This window comes from Python bivittatus, unplaced genomic scaffold (genome assembly GCF_059951505.1).
Source record: "Python bivittatus isolate LINGU-HERP-01145 unplaced genomic scaffold, Pbiv_v1 ctg000660_np1212, whole genome shotgun sequence".
NCBI lineage: Eukaryota > Metazoa > Chordata > Lepidosauria > Squamata > Pythonidae > Python > Python bivittatus.
In genome coordinates, this window is record NW_028277092.1 from 1,304,820 (window position 1) to 1,317,705 (window position 12,886).

A 12,886-nucleotide genomic window follows, 5' to 3' on the forward strand; every position below is an offset into this window, starting at 1 on the left:
CATGTGCCGTTTGCACAAGGTAACCTTGGTCATTTCGAACGGGTTAGTTTTTGGGGGCTCAGCAGAGTAATTGGTTAATTGATGCTTCGATGTATTATGACAACCCAGAACATGGGTTCGTTTATAACCAGGTGAAGCGCCCTGTCTGGACACAATCATTGGGGGGGGGGGGATCATTCCTTTTTTTAACTCTGCTTCCACAATCATAAGACTCCAAACTTGCTGACAGGGGGTGTCTCAAAAATAATAGCAAAGATTCTCCGAAAATTGTATGCGTGTGTTTGTATGCAAGCTTTCACCTTGTCTCAAATTCCCGGTTTTTTGCTCTGTGCAAGAGGGCTTGCTTTGTTTCAGCGAGGCTCCAGGAACCAGATGCCACAAGATCCTGCTCCCCACGTTCAGCTTCCTTAAATCAAAAAGAGATTAATTCATGGGCAGAGACCTAGCTACAGGAAGAGACTCTGCTAATACGCCCAAAACTTTCCAAGCCTTGGTCCCAGCCAAATCTCGCACCTGGCCAGAAACATTTGCTCATCAGCGCTCCGCAGCCATTTCCTCTTCAGGATGCAAAGTCCCAGGGAGACCTTCTGGAACACGGAAAGCCTGTCCCAGAAGCAGCATGGCTGGTCCCCAAACGTCCCAGGACCGAAAAAGAAACCGGCCAGGGTCCTGCCCATACAGGCCCCAGCACCCTCTTCCCCACTATGAATCTTCTCCTGGCCAGGTGGGCAATTTTAAGCTACATGAGATGGTAAACTCCTCCCATCGCTTTATGTTCTAATAAAACGTGGCACCCAGAGCAGTGTTTCTCAACCTTGGCCGCTTTAAGAGGGGTGGACTTCTGGGAGGCTGGCTGGGGAATTCTGGGAGTTGAAGTCCACCCCTCTTAAAGCGGCCAAGATTGAGAAACACTGGTCCAGACGCACCTTTGCAGCAACGTCCAACTTCTGACTTCCTTTTAATTCAAAGGATATTGACATGGGCATCGAGGCCTGTGGCACCACCCCGCCTCACCCTAATTTACAAGGGCTGGCTTAAGCCAAAATGCTCATTTCTGCTGAAATGCGAAGCCGGAGAAACCAGCTAAGGACAGAGAAAAATTAAACAGAGGTTTTAATTGCAACCCAACATTTTATGTACACATTTAAAAGAGCTTTAAAAAAGGCCTCCCTCTGGCAGCTGGCAATCTTCAACATCAGGAAAAGTATCTTTTGTTCACAGCCCCGATACGTAATTTTCCCAACTGCAATTAAGACCCGAAGAATCACTCCAAACTATCGCAAAATCACGCTCCTCTTTCCATGGACTGGGGGCTAAACGAGTGTTTTCCAAACTTGGCCACTTTCAGAGGTGTGGACTTCATTTCCCAGAATTCCCCAGCCAGCATGGGGAATTCTGGGAGTTGAAGCCCACACCTCTGAAAGCGGTCAAGTTTGGAAAACTCTGGGCTGGACTAAAGGGAAGTTCCTCGCAGTTTGCTACCAAAAACGGGTGGCTCGTAATGCATTTGCTACCCCAACGCGCCATTTAAAAATGTCCAATTACCAAACGTTTTACATGCAGACATGGAAACAGCAGGAAAAATTCACTTTGTGTATTTCCAAGTCATGGAGGGAGAAGAGTGTTGCTGCTTTAACATCTGCATACGTCAACCCGCTGTCAGAAGCAGATGCAGACAGTGAAAAAGAGAACTAAGATGAATGTCGAAAGACGTAAACATCTGTCTTACAATGTTCCGTGCAGGAATCCTCCGAGATGGGAAGAAAACAGCTCAGCGTTATCATCTCGTTTTTCTCTGAGATGATGTCAACCTTCCAGGCAGGTATGCAACAGGTGCAGCTCTGATTAGCCACTCCCATTATCCCTGTTCAAATTCTTCCATTCTGGACAGGCCCCTAGCAAACATGGCGGTGCTGACTGTTGCAATCCAACACATCGCAAGAGGCCGGGTTGTTCACGACTAAAGCCTTCCCCAAACGGTGCCACCTCGACCTGCAGACGGCCAAGAGACCCACGGGGTTCGGTGCGCTCGCAGGTGGAAAAGAGCAGGTGCGTCCTTCATCGCCACTGGGTGCACGATTGTGGTTTTCCCCTTGCCACCGTCTCACCAACTCGTTTTAAACGGAAAATCCGATGTAGACGGTTCTCTAGAGGGAAAGAAATAAGAGCTCTATCTTCGTTCTTGCCATCGTTCTTGGACACGCGGTTAAGATCAATCTCGAGTGGCAGCATCAACAAATTGGAGGTTGCAGAACAATGTTTCTCAATCTCGGCAGCTTTAAGATGTGTGGACTGCAACTCCCAGAATTCCCCAGCCAGCAACGCTGGCTGGGGAATTCTGGGAGTTGCAGTCCACACATCTTAAAGCTGCCGAGATTGAGGACCACTGTTGTAGAACATTCCTGCTGATTTCCATGGATGGCACCTTCCCTCCTCCCCGCCTTCCCCCCATGAGGAGCATACCTGGACCTGCATCTGCCTCCCCCTTTTTGCAGAACCACCCTCTCCAGCAGATAGGGTAGCCCCACGTGCCAAACGGCCCCACCGAGCAGATCAGAGGGTTCGCTCTCCGCTCAAGGCGTTTCCTCTCATTCGGAAAGCTCCCCGACCTTCTGCATGGGACCGCAGCCGCTAAACCCTGCTGGATGAGAGCCAGGGGGAGAGGCCGGCCAAGGACGATGGGTGATGCGGTCCCACACCGCCGGAGCCCCTGGGCTTGGAGAACGATAACCCCCAGCTCTGAAGAGCGTTTGCAAGGGTGTTTTTGGAGAATTGCAGGCCTGTTGGCTATAAGGTCCGGGAGGCGCATGCGAGCATCATGTAGCAGTCGCAAAAGTGGGGCAGGGGCGCCCTCTAGAGGCCAGAGGGGCGCCTCTTCGACAGCTTGCAAGAGCTCGAGACCCCCGCGATGGGACATCGGGGACGCTCACCAGGCGAGGCGGGCGTCGAAACGCGCGGCTTCAGTAGATCGCTTCGTCCATGTTGTCGTCGCTGTCGCCCCCAAAATCTTCCCCGTTGTCGAAATAGGACATGATGTAATCCGTCTCCTGCAGCAGGACAAAGGAAAACGCCTGCCACCGGGCTGCTCCTCGTCTTACGCCTTCAGAGCCCCCCAAAACCTTCCTCGCTGCTCAGAGAGTTACCTTCTCCAGAGGCCCCCGCTTTGTGCAGGGGCTTGGATGCGCTGCCGGGTCGCACGGCCGCCTGCGCTGGGGACGTGGCGCAGAATCCGACCCCAAACGGCCAACGGCTCCCCTAACTAACGCTTGACAGGGGGGGGGGCTCGCGTGGTTGGAATTGGCTGGCGGGATGATCGACACTGCTCCCCCCGTCATCTTGAATTGTCCGTAGTCTTTTTATATAGAATTGTTACTAGTAAATTTTAATATGGATCGTTGTATTTTGATTGCTTTCCCTGTTTTGGATTTTAATCGTGAGCCCTCTGGGGGAGATGGGTGGCACACAAATTGAATCAATGAATAAACGGAAACGTAGAAGCGGCATTTTTGGGGCTTCTGGCTCTGCTATGGCTTTTCGTACCTCTTTTTTATTTAATGTATGATTTGTATTGAAACGTTTAAAAAGGAGATAAAAGCGAATACACACTAATATAAAGGAAAGGAAAGAGAAAAAGAAAGAAAGCAGAGAGAAAGCCAAAAGGGCAAGGAAAGAAGTTCAAGAAAAACAGAAAAGAAAGAAAAACGATACAAAGCGGTGCTTCCAATATTCTGCACTGCAGCTACAAATACAATTATATTTTCACCTCTCCCTCTAAAGTTACATCCTGACTCCCTTCTTTCGATAATCTATCCTGTCTAATCATCAAAGCCATAAATCACGTTCCTTTTTTTTCCATTTTGACACAAAAAGTCCATCAAGAGGTCCCCAGTTGCCAACGAATGTAGATAATGTCTGGCTTCTCTTACCTCTTCAAACTCTTCCTCATCATACTCTTCCTCCTCCTCCTCCTTGCCTTCTTCACCCTCTTCTTTCTCCTCTTCCTCTTCAGATGTCACCTCTTCCTCCTTCTTTTCCAGAGTCTAGGAAACAATTAAACAATGATTAAGACTAAGCCTCTTCCTCATTATCATCATTGCCACCGTATGCCTCCCAAAATGGATCCTGAAGGGCCAGAGGAGCGTTGCCCGAGGGCTGATCCGGACCTACAATCCTCCCTACTCTATCCCGGGGCAGGATTTTGGAACAGCCCCGGCAAGCCACAAAATTCAGCCAGCCAGAAAAATCCGGCAGCTCCTACTTTTCTTGCTGAGCTCTTGACCAAGTTAGGGTGGAGGAGAGGTTCACGTTGCCAACTGCTATTACCAGCTTTGCCCTTCTACCTTTCGCAGCCTCCGGACGCACAGGAAGTTAGCACTGAAGGAATCCCCCCGTCATCTTGAACACTATTTTTAGTATTTATGTATAGGGCTGTTTTTATAGCCTGATTTTAACTGATTAATTAATTTCAGCTATTTATATGGTATCACTTTTTAATGGTTCTTGGGACTTTGGTTTTAACTGTGAGCCGCCCAGAGTCACCTGTTGGGGGAGATGGGTGGCATACAAATTTGATGGATGGGATGGGATGGGATGGGATGGGATGGGATGGGATGGGATGGGAAGGGATGGGAAGGGAAGGGAAGGGAAGGGAAGGGAAGGGAAGGGAAGGGAAGGGAAGGGAAGGGAAGGGAAGGGAGAAAGAAAGAAAGAAAGAAAGAAAGAAAGAAAGAAAGAAAGAAAGAAAGAAAGAAAGAAAGAAAGAAAGAAAGAAAGAAAGAAAGAAAGAAAGAAAGAAAGAAAGAGGGAGGGAGGGAGGGAGGGAGGGAGAGAGAAAGAAAGAAAGAAAGAAAGAAAGAAAGAAAGAAAGAAAGAAAGAAAGAAAGAAAGAAAGAAAGAAAGAAAGAAAGAAAGAAAGAAAGAAAGAAAGAAAGAAAGAAAGAAGGGAATGGTGATCAAATTAAATGGAAGAGTTGGGGATCATGCATTCTGCGTTAGTGGTCCGGTTGGTTCTGGTTTCGCACGGTGTGAGCCCAGCCACCGTCATTTCTAAACCACGGTTTATGATTTAGTAGGAGCAGCATCCTGTCATCAGGAACCCGTGGCATCAACATTATGAGTCCCTTTCAGGATCTACAAACAAAAGTTCACGTGTCCTGCGGAGCTACAGCTGAACCCATCACACGTGGGGCTTGGCGTAGTCTGGGCCACCAAGGGGAGTTCCCACAACACGGCCAACTCAATTAGCCCATTTTCCGGGTTCTCAAAGAAACCCCCATGAACCCAATGAGATGGGTGCGCACAATATGCTAAGCCACAAAAAACGAGTTAAAACTAACCAAGATTCGTATGTGGGCAAACGCAGCAGCTGCGCCTCTGTCTGTCCTGGCTAAATGCTGGGAATGGAGAGGTCTTTCTTCTGGAGCAGTGTTTCTCAACCTTGGCCGCTTTAAGATGGGTGGACTTCAACTCCCAGAATTCCCCAGCCAGCCATGCTGGCTGGGGAATTCTGGGAGCTGAAGTCCACCCATCTTAAAGCGGCCAAGGTTGAGAAACACTGCTCTGGAGGTGTGTGAGAGAAGAAGTTGGAAACCAGGAAAAAGAGACACCCATCCTGCGCCACCCCAGCCGTGTTGCTCGAAAGCCTTGCCAGGAAGCCTGGGGTACCTCCAACTTCTTGATGGCCTCCTCCTTGTCTGCAGGCGCCTTGGCTTTGCGCTTGGGAGCCGGCACCATCCGCCCTGCGCCGGAAAGAAACCAGAAAAGCGGGTGATCCTGGGCACCAGCCCTCTTGGGCCCATTTTTTGCCAGGCTCAAATCAAATCGTAACTCACGGCCGTCATTTTCCAATTTCAGGCACGCTGCAGGCCTGACATTGAAATCAGCTTGCACCCCACAAGGTGTTGGACTACAACTCCCACTGTCCTGACAGAGCGGCAGAGCTGATGGGAGTTGTAGTCTGACACTCCTGGAAAGCCTCAAGTTTGATGGGCTGGTGTTCTGTCCAGCTTTTGGGTTGGACCAAAGGACATATTCGGGTTTTCCCAATGCTCCGAACTGCAACACGGAGGGAAGGTCCTGCCTCTAATATTCGAAGCAGTTTTGTTCTCCACCATCTCCTCCAGAAGAGGACAATCCGTGGTTCACCGGCACCAAAACCCAGCCCTGACATTCAGCGGCCCAGTCCCCAAATGTCAGCCACGACTGCTGTTAATTCAAAAAAATTAAGCACAGAAGTGGGAGGCCGCCCTCTTTCCATCATCAACCTGCCCCAACACAGCCTGAAATCACACCGACAACATTGGGTCATGTCATCCCAGGTTACTTTTGGGAAGGGGGAAGCTTTTTCCAGGAAGAAGCGGCGGGGCAGGTTTGGGAGGATTGATATTTCATCAACGGATCACAAATGACTTACGTTGTTTCCGAGTCTTCTGCACCCGAATCTTTAATTCTGGAGGGAGCTGTCGCCAATCTGCAGAGATCAGCAAGGTTTAATCAGGCAATTAGAATTTAGCTAGCTGGGCCCAAGAGCTCTCCTGGTGGAGCTAAAAATAAATAAATAAATAAAAATTCTATATCCCTCTTGCATTATCCAGAGCAGCATGGCTGGCTGGGGAATTCTGGGAGTTGAAGTCCACCCATCTTAAAGTGGCCAAGGTTGAGGAACCCTGATCCACAGCAGGGTTCCTCAACCTTGGCCACTTTAAGCCGTGTGGACGTCAACTCCCAGAACCCGCACAGAAAAAACGGCCACACTTTGGACAGTCCTGAGGACGGAGGCCTCTGCGGAAAAGGGACACCAGGTCGAGTGGCAGAAGGAGAGGGCGATGGCGCGGGAGGCGGAGAGACGGAAACCCAGCAGCCCCCTGTGAGGACGGTGCCACGTGGCGAAAGACAGGACAGCCTGCAGGGTCTTTATCGAAGACTCCCGGGAGTGGGCTGCAGCAACACCAAACGGAGCTTCCCCCCACTAGTCACTAAGTTCTTCTTACTCATCCCAGACACGCAGCCGTGGCCAAACTCTCTAGTTTTGCGAGGTCATGAGTCCTAAAGGTAGCAGGCTTTCTGGGGCGGGGGGGGTGTTTAAAAGTCTCTTTTCACGCTGGAGCAGAAACAGCCTAAAATATTGCAACAGCTCAAGGGGCTGCATTACAAAGCAGAACTTCACCACCGGGAAACCTCCCTCTCGGCTGAGATACAGGCAGTCCTCCATTAACAACCACTTGTTCAGCGACCGTTCCAAGTTATGACAGCACTGAACGAGGGATACTTACGACCGGTCCTCGGAGTTCTGGCCGACCCGCCACTCCTGTCGTCACGTGACCATGATCCCAGCACTTGGCGACCAGCTCGCACTTATGACCGGTTGCAGTGCCCCGCGGTCACCTGACAGCCATTTGTGACTTCCTCTGCCGGGTTCCCACAAGCAACGTCAGTGGGGAAGCCGCTCTCACTGCTGTTTATCCCAAGGAGCCCCACTACAGAGTATGAGATTCCAGGAAATTTGTGCCGCAGGACCCGCTCTCTGCCCACCCCACGTGCACTTGTGGCAGCACCCCCCTACCTCGCTCCGTAGTACTCACCCGCCCTTCAGCCTGCTTGTGAGTACTACGGAGTACAGTACTGCCTGCTGGCTTCCTCATTGACTTTGCTTGTGGGAACCCGGCAGGAAGTCGCAAGTCGCAGTCGCATAAGGTCTTCACTTAACGACGGCAACGGACTGCCGTCACTAAGTGATGTGGTCACATGACATTGCATTTTACAACCGCATCGCTTAGTGATGGAAAATCCAGTCCCAGTTACGGTTGTTGAGCAAGGACTACCTGTACGTAAACCCTTCCTGTTCCAGCCCTGCCCACGACACGGGCAACATTATCAAGACTCATTATGAACACGGATAAGGAACGCCACAAAGAAGCACTCATGCACAGAACTGCGAGAGCAGTCATGACAACGACTAGCCATGGCCAGGGACGACCAGCTTCGCATTCAACCACGGGGCAAACCGAGTGACTCCGGGCCAGTAAATCCAGCCTACCTCTCTGGGTTGTTGTTGTTGTGGGAGTAAGACGAGGAAACATCCCACCCCGTGTGAATTCCTTGAGCCCCCCAAGGAAAATGCAATACAGTCCTCAATGTGACGCTCACGATTAGTCCCCATTGAACACCTGTTAAGAGGTGGATCTAACAGCACCCAAATCTCTGGAGACAGGCGGGGGCAAAAGAAGCCCCCTTGAATGAGCAGGACATGCAGCGTGCCCCATGCATTAATCTTCCCCAGCCTTACCCGGGTTCCACTCAATGGCGTTATCGATGGGGCCCGTCGTCTGGTACTTGTCAGAATAGCGCTCGATATCTGGGGGGGGGGAAATGCAAGCCATCAGCCATGCCTTCTTAAAAAAAAACAGGGTGAGAAATGGGGGGGCTGCTCCTCCTCTGCAGTGCTTCGAATCTGGAATTACCTTTTCAAAAAGTTTCAAAAGCCACCTGGGAACCCGCGACTCTCCCTCCTCGCTTTCAAAACCATCCATCGCGTTTCCTCTGCCCAGGCCCCCAACTCTTTGCCCCTCTTGCTCTCCAACCCCCCCAATGGGAAGGGCACCATTTTTAGGGACCCTCCTTCCAGAGGGGAAGAGCAGGTGGCGAAGAGCCGAGGAGGGGAGCACCCAGCCCTTTCTTATTTATTTGATTTATGTACTGAATTTATGGGCCGCCCGTCTACCCCAGAGGGCGACTCTGGGCGGCTCACAATTAAAATCCAAAACAGTAAAAACAACAATACAAATATAAATATCCATATTAAAATAACTAATAACAATTCTATATAAAAAGACAATACTTTGAATTAAGGGCCTCTAGCACAGTGTTTCGCAACTTGAAGATGGGTGGACTTCAACTCCCAGAATTCCCCAGCCAGCCATGCTGGCTGGGGAATTCTGGGAGTTGAAGTCCACCCATCTTCAAGAGGCCAGGGTTGAGAAATACTTTTTTAAAGGGTTCTTTTAGCAAGCTGTACAGAAAAGGAAAGGGAGAGAGAGGGAGAAATCCTATGCAAGGCTCAGCTTCAGCATCCTTGGCATCCCAAAAGCAAAACCGATCACCTGGCGCAAGATGCCCACGGGACTTTCTTCCCGGTTTTCTTGGCGACTTTATACCTTTCTTGGGGGCAGCTGGCTTGATGAAATAGGGCAGGTTCTTCATGGCCCCCCTCAGTTCTTGCTTCAGGGCCAGCATATACTCAACCTCCTCCCCAGCCTGCAGTGGGACCGGCTTGTATTCCAAGGGCTGCAGAAATAACCAAGATGGTCAGACAAAGCGTGTCAGGCTCCCTTCACCCAAGATGCTTCACTCGGCTACTTGGTTAACCCATTTTCTGGGTAGGGCTGAGACCCTGAACCGCCCACGGCCCAAGCAGGGGTTCCCACAACGTGGGAATCCCCCCCAACACGCCACCGAGGCTTCGTGCGTTGTGAGAATGCAGTCATGACCCCTTCCGCTGATCAAGCAAGAGGGTTGCGGGAGTCCAGCCTGAAGAATGGCGTGCTTTGCAACCTTGGATTGCAACCTTGAAGTCCATGCATCTTAAAGTTGCCAAGGTGGAGAAACGCTGACATAGACACTTGACAAATACATAAAATAAATAATTAACACACTGATTTTCGCTTTCCGGTATGGGGCTTTTCCACCTGCTATTGGAAACATTTAGCACATGGATTTGTTTCCTAAATAAAGCACCCAACCCTGATGCAAAAACTCCCATCATCTCGTGAGAGCCCCAAGTTGGAAAAGGAGGCTTTATTTGATAAACTAACTAATACATTCAATATTTCAAGCCCGGAATAGAAAAGGCCTCTGGCTGGGAAGATCCAGTCTCCTTCGAGTCGATCTTAACTCACTGGTACAACCACGCGGGCTTTTTTTGCAGCAACGCGGAATGGGGTTGCCCTCTTCGCAATGTTCTTTCAGCTTCCCAGTTGGCTTCCGCTCTGGGATCTCCTGGTGGTGCCCCATCCAAGGGTTAACTAGTCTGACCTCGCTTAGCTTGTTCGGCCAAGGCTGGGTAGGTGCTGTTGGACGCCCCCCTGCCAAAAGATTGAGGAAGGCAGAAGGAAATGGGACAACTCACGGGGAACAGGGGTGACGGCTGCAGAGTAGGGGGGGGCAACGCTTCCCCCTTTGCAATGCCCACAGCCTCAACGTTGAACGTCATGGGGCCCCCCCGGCCTCTTCCTCTGCCGCCTCTGCCAGCCATGATGGTCCTCTGGGGAAAAAACACAAAAAGATGACTGACAGTAGGAAGACAAGAAGCCCCCCAAGAAGAGAATGGGGCTGCAATTAGGCAACATGCCGTTTGCGTAGCTGTGTTTTTCATCCTTGGCGACTCAGTTACGTGGACTTCAACTCAGTTATGTGGACTTCAGTCATGTGGACTTCAACTCCCAAAATTCCCTAGCCAGCATGTCTGGCTGGGGAATTCTGGGAGTTGAAGTCCACCCATCTTCAATTGGGCAAGTTTGAAAAACCCTGATTTGAACTGTCCTTTCTGCAGACCTAGCTTTCTACTTGCAGGGAGCCTATTTCTTACGGTGGTCGTTCCTGCTGTTCTCAAGGCGGACTGAAACGCCCTCCTCGCCCCCTCCTCCTGCAAAGGCAACGCAGGCAGCCCACCGCCCTTTCTCCAGCTTACCCGCTCCTCCCCAGCGGAGGACCGAGTGCTCCCCTCCCTCGTCTCCCTTCGGTCCGCGTCCGCCGCCTCCTTCCGCGAGGGAACCGCGCCGCCGAGGCCGGATACTCGACATTCGAAAGGGCGGAGCCTCTGCCCAGGCAGCCAGTAAGAGAGAGGAGGGGGAGCGGAGCTCACCTACTCGACATTCGAAAGGGCGGAGTCTCTTCCCAGGCAGCCAGTAAGAGGGAGGAGGGAGTGCGGAGCTCAGATACTCGACATTCGAAAGGGCGGAGCCTCTGCCCAGGCAGCCAGTAAGAGAGAGGAGGGGGAGCGGAGCTCAGATACTCGACATTCGAAAGGGCGGGGCCCCTGCCCAGGCAGCCAGTAAGAGAGAGGAGGGGGAGCGGGGGCGTGGTCTGCAGCGCTGCTGGAGAGAGGGCGAGAAGGAGGCGGGCTGTTGTTTTAGCGCCTGTTTTTACGCTGGAGCCGCCAAGCTTTGGGCTCCGCTGTTTCACTGCGGCTGGGGATCTCAGTCCCCATAATCCACAGCCTTTGAGTAGGCGACCCCAGGGTCATGGGAGTTGAAGTCCAATACTCTACCCTGGAAAAGTGCCACGGCCGCGCTTCCTCGGAGGTAAGTCCTACTGGATGGAAAGGGAAGAGAACTCGGCCGCTTTAGCGTGACGAAAGGGAAACGCAAGCCTTCTTCCGGTATTTTTCTTCCCCCTACAGATGGGGATCACCTGGTGGTCTCCATTCTAGTACTAAGCCAGCCCAACTCGATGGCCTTTTTCAAGATCAGGAAATGGGACCGGGGGTGGCTGGTGCTGCCTCGCCTGGGAATCTAAACAAGGTTGGACCTGGTTTGGACTTGCATGGAAGACCATTGGGAAGGGGAGGGCAAAGCTGTGTTGTACTGCTGCCTAGAAAATCAGGTGTGTCTGTATGAAGTAAGCTAAATAAAATAACATAAAATAAATGTTTCATTTCTCTTAGTTTGATTTGCTTAGTGAATTTACGCCATCCCACCTTTCCTTTAAGCTCAGCTAGGTGGCAGCCTCTAGCCATCCTTGGCTGGTCAGAAAAACTCAGCGGGACTGGACTGGGACAATAATGGGATGGGGCACCACCTGGAGATCCTAGGAATTGAGTCAATCTGGGTAGCGGCCTTACCTTTGGCTTGCTGGAAATGGCTGACCAAACACCCCGGCTGTGTTTACAGAACATCTGATGTCCAAACTGAGACACCTTATGATGGCTTCACAGGTTGGCCTGGTTCCTACGACATAGTGGAGCACAATTTATCCAAACCTGGTCTAGTCTGTTGTATGAACCCAGGGCTGACTTTGGGGACGCCAGCCAGGGGATGTGTTCACACAGCTTACCAAAGCAAGTACCTGCCACTGCATTTGAGCTGGGTTAGCGTTTACTTTATTGTGGCTAGTGTGGCTTAGTAAAACTTTTTGTTTTCCAATGTATTGTGCTGACTCTACAAGTGAGTTACCGTAATTCTTTTAATATAATTTTATTAAACGTTTTAGAAAGAAGATAAAAGCTAATAGAAACTAACGTAAGTAAGTAAATGTAAAAGAGGGAGTTCAAAGAAAGAACAAAAAGGGCAAAAACAAAGAAGCAGCTTCTGGTTTTCTTTACAGTGGTTGTAAGTACAATTATAAGTTTACCTCTTACTCTATGGCAGTGTTGTCCAAACTTGGCCACTTTAAGATGAGTGGACTTCAACTCCCAGAATTCCCCAGCCAGCCATGCTGGCTGGGGAATTCTGGGAGTTGAAGTCCACTTGTCTTAAAGTGGCCAAGTTTGGACAACACTGCTCTATGGTTACAACATAGCTCTATTTTTTCCTATCATCTCTTCTTTCTGATTGTCAAAACCATCAATCGTAAGTTCATTTTTTTTTCCTGTTTCACGTGAAAAAGTCTGTAAGGGGTTTCCAGTCGACAAAATGGGTTAATTCAGTGACCTGGTTAAGTGTTGTGTGAATGCAGCCCTTGAGCTGGTTTTGCCTTTCCTTTGTTTTTATTCACCCAGGGAGAAAAAGTGGGTGTACTTATATATTATATATCATATTAAGAAAGCAAGTCTTCTCTACTGTTACCCCATTTTCATATAACTTTCTTCTTCCTTCCAGTTTTTTATTCCTCTAGACTGCCACAGCAGTCAAGGGAATAAAACAAAACGTTCACAAATATATATCTTTTAAAT

At 50.3% G+C, this 12,886-nt stretch overlaps 1 protein-coding gene across 1 annotated transcript; it reads right to left on the bottom strand.

Moving 5' to 3' along the window:
• Window positions 1-1,091: 1,091 nt before the first annotated feature.
• Window positions 1,092-10,823, bottom strand: POLR3GL (RNA polymerase III subunit GL). The gene is made up of 9 exons (XM_007437269.4): window positions 10,685-10,823; window positions 10,124-10,258; window positions 9,153-9,282; window positions 8,285-8,353; window positions 6,413-6,469; window positions 5,665-5,738; window positions 3,927-4,040; window positions 2,931-3,047; window positions 1,092-2,147 (listed from the first exon to the last, which is right to left on the bottom strand). Exons 2-8 carry the CDS (start codon window positions 10,247-10,249, stop codon window positions 2,961-2,963), a joined length of 657 nt encoding a protein of 218 aa, XP_007437331.2. The 5' UTR covers window positions 10,250-10,258; window positions 10,685-10,823; the 3' UTR covers window positions 1,092-2,147; window positions 2,931-2,960.
• Between the last annotated feature and the right edge of the window lie 2,063 nt (window positions 10,824-12,886).

Coding starts and splice junctions, on each gene's coding strand:
- POLR3GL (XM_007437269.4), bottom strand. CDS start 10,249: ATGGCTGGCAGAGGCGGCAGAGGAAGAGGCCGGGGGGGCCCCATGACG. Junction 9,283..10,123: donor AGCCGTCACCCCTGTTCCCC/GTGAGTTGTCCC, acceptor TTATTTCTGCAG/CCCTTGGAATACAAGCCGGT. Junction 3,048..3,926: donor ATGAGGAAGAGTTTGAAGAG/GTAAGAGAAGCC, acceptor GTCCTGCTGCAG/GAGACGGATTACATCATGTC.